A 2,581-nucleotide genomic window follows, 5' to 3' on the forward strand; every position below is an offset into this window, starting at 1 on the left:
TTGTAGTTCGCATGCATAAATATATTGCTGAAAGTTCTGCATCGAATTGTCTCAGATGATCGAATTGTTTCAGATGACGGTGAATCTCTTTGGCACAGTAGATGATCACACGGCAGCCCTCTCGTGAGAAACAAATTTCTGGGAATCTTTTGTTGGCCACCCGTGAACGCACGACGTCGGGTGAACGCGCGACGTTCACGGGGGAAAAGATGATATATTTGCTGTTTGATGAGAATTCAACGCGTCTTACGAGATGCATGCCTAGAAAAGAAGCAACTACCGTCCAGCTGACTCCAGCATGAACTGCAGTTGATGGGCTTTCGTTCGAGACGCATGAGATCATTTATTTGGACCTTCTGTCGGCGTTCCACAAATCGTTGCAGGAATCCTTGGATACACAAAGTCTAGAAAAGCATTACCTTGTTGTTACGGCACTGTCCGGATCCCGGACGTTCTGTTCAACTGACAGGAACTCGCAACAACCAGCTTAGACCTTGCAGTCTCGACTGTGCACAACTTCTTTTTGCGATGGCGTCCGTGTATTAAATACGCGGCATTAATCGCAATCTGACGCAACACCACACCATTCTCTGGCTTTTCAATGTGTCATAGCACAACTTATAGCGTGATTAGCGTATCGAGCTCTGCTTCTGAAAAATGTCATGCTTAACATGTGAAACTAAGCTGCCAGCATGTTTTATGGCGCGGTGCTAGAGATCCCTCCTGTTCAGAGCAGCATTCCAAGGTGATCGTTAGGTATTTTAGAAGCATTAACCAAATTTTACAGACATGGTATGTCATTCCAAGGTGATCGTTAAGTAATTTAGAAGCATTAACCTAATTTCGATTTCGCATTGACGGATCACGATGTTGCAAACTTTTCTTGTGATCTAGCAATATGTCCAGAATATCGTCATGATGCAGTGAGATATAAACTGGGCTAATCTCCAAGTGAAAACTCGAAAATGAGCCAATCAGAAGCTGGACCTTTCCGGAAAGGCCATTGGAGCGTGGAAGAAGACATCCGATTGATGCAGTTCGTGAAGAACTATGGGGAAGGTCGATGGACCAAGCTTGCCAAGGCAGCAGGTTTATTCTATTTTATATCACGGTTGGGTCTGCGCGGATGCATCGGCTTAAGGAGATTTCCCAATATTCTGCGCCATCAACAATGATCTTACTAGTTAATTTGCGATACCTGCTGCAGGGTTGAATAGGTGCGGAAAGAGCTGCAGGCTACGATGGGTAAACTATCTACGTCCAGACATCAAGCGAGGACACATCTCTGAGGATGAAGAACAGCTTATCATCAATCTCCACTCTGTGTTGGGAAACAGGTACGCTCAAAAAACCTGCCAGACTCGTCTTGTTCAAGAAGGCCGTCTTTGTTTGCTTGTTTGTTTGTTCTTCTCCATTATTCGAACAAAGATCACTATAAAAGAGTTTTACGTTGTTGGTACCTATGCTAGAAAATTTTACTTGATCTTCCACAATTGTTTATTTGAGTTTCTTAAGATGAACGCTACATGCTGGTAAAAGGTGGTCACTCATCGCAATTCACTTGCCCGGGAGGTCGGACAACGAGATAAAGAACTATTGGAGATCACATATAAACAAGAAGCTTAAAGGGATGGACACATATCGTGAATCTGAATGCGATTACTCAACAACCGAAGGAAGCTGCAGCACAACGCCAATGGTGCATGGCATAAGCTGCGATGTGTTAGACATCGGAGGCTGTACAGCTGATAGAACGGCGTTGCTGGGGCGCGAGTCTCTCATGATGGGCTTCAGCAACAACTCAGTAGACAACGAGGAGACCTTGCAACTTCCGAACAATTCCGTTTTTGTCGATAGTAATAGCCTACTGGAAGTCTCAACAGATTCCTGCTCTCCGGTCGCAATGACAAGCAACCACTCTTCAAGTGACATATATAATTCAACCCTTTCAGATTCAAACTTGAACCTTGCGGACGAAAATTCAGGAATTTGGGGAGCCTCTTGCCATAGACAAATTCTTACGCCGATTGTCCATTCGAGTGGAAACCAGCAAGTAACATTTTCTCTTCACGAGTCAGATTTGTCTTGGGATGTCGAATGTGTACAACCTATCGTAGACGTGCAATCTACACGATCTCTAACGATAGATAACACGTTCAACTTTGAGCTCTGGAACAACGAATACATCCCTTATGCAGAATGTTAGAAATTCCCTGCACATAAACTCGGAACATCCTCTTATGAATCTTTGCATTCATAAATATTTTTTTATGTACTCAAAGGAAGCTTAATCAATCTTGGTGCCAAGTGGCGTTACGTGATCATGTTGGATGATATGTTGACATTGCCATGATTAATTGTGATGAAATGTGGTTCTCTACCTGGCAAAACGGCAGAACTTGCCAAAAGCGCTCAAAGAAACTGTTCAGGGGGTTGCATTACTGTCTCCGACCATGTGCTTTCGAGAATTTTGGGCTCATAGCTCCTAAGCCCTAATTTCGTCATTAACGGGAATATGCACTCAAAAGGGCCTCGTAAGGGAGAGATTAGGGAAATGGATTATTAGTATCTTAATCATAAG

At 43.7% G+C, this 2,581-nt stretch overlaps 1 protein-coding gene across 1 annotated transcript; it reads left to right on the forward strand.

The window, feature by feature from the left end:
- The first annotated feature begins 747 nt into the window (after positions 1 to 747).
- LOC147894757 (uncharacterized) lies at positions 748 to 2,206 on the forward strand. The gene is made up of 3 exons (XM_087385367.1): positions 748 to 1,089; positions 1,208 to 1,337; positions 1,540 to 2,206. Exons 1-3 carry the CDS (start codon positions 966 to 968, stop codon positions 2,204 to 2,206), a joined length of 921 nt encoding a protein of 306 aa, XP_087241493.1. The 5' UTR covers positions 748 to 965.
- The last annotated feature ends 375 nt before the right edge of the window (positions 2,207 to 2,581 follow it).

Source organism: Dipteris shenzhenensis, chromosome 14, assembly GCF_047967505.1.
Source record: "Dipteris shenzhenensis isolate YYH24624 ecotype China chromosome 14, Dip_SZ_1.0, whole genome shotgun sequence".
In the NCBI taxonomy this organism is placed as follows: domain Eukaryota; kingdom Viridiplantae; phylum Streptophyta; class Polypodiopsida; order Gleicheniales; family Dipteridaceae; genus Dipteris; species Dipteris shenzhenensis.

Excerpts from the sequence above, each read along its gene's own strand:
- LOC147894757 (XM_087385367.1), top strand. The coding sequence starts at position 966 with ATGAGCCAATCAGAAGCTGGACCTTTCCGGAAAGGCCATTGGAGCGTG. Across the intron at positions 1,090-1,207 it reads CAAGCTTGCCAAGGCAGCAG|GGTTGAATAGGTGCGGAAAG; the intron begins GTTTATTCTATT and ends TACCTGCTGCAG. Across the intron at positions 1,338-1,539 it reads CACTCTGTGTTGGGAAACAG|GTGGTCACTCATCGCAATTC; the intron begins GTACGCTCAAAA and ends TGCTGGTAAAAG.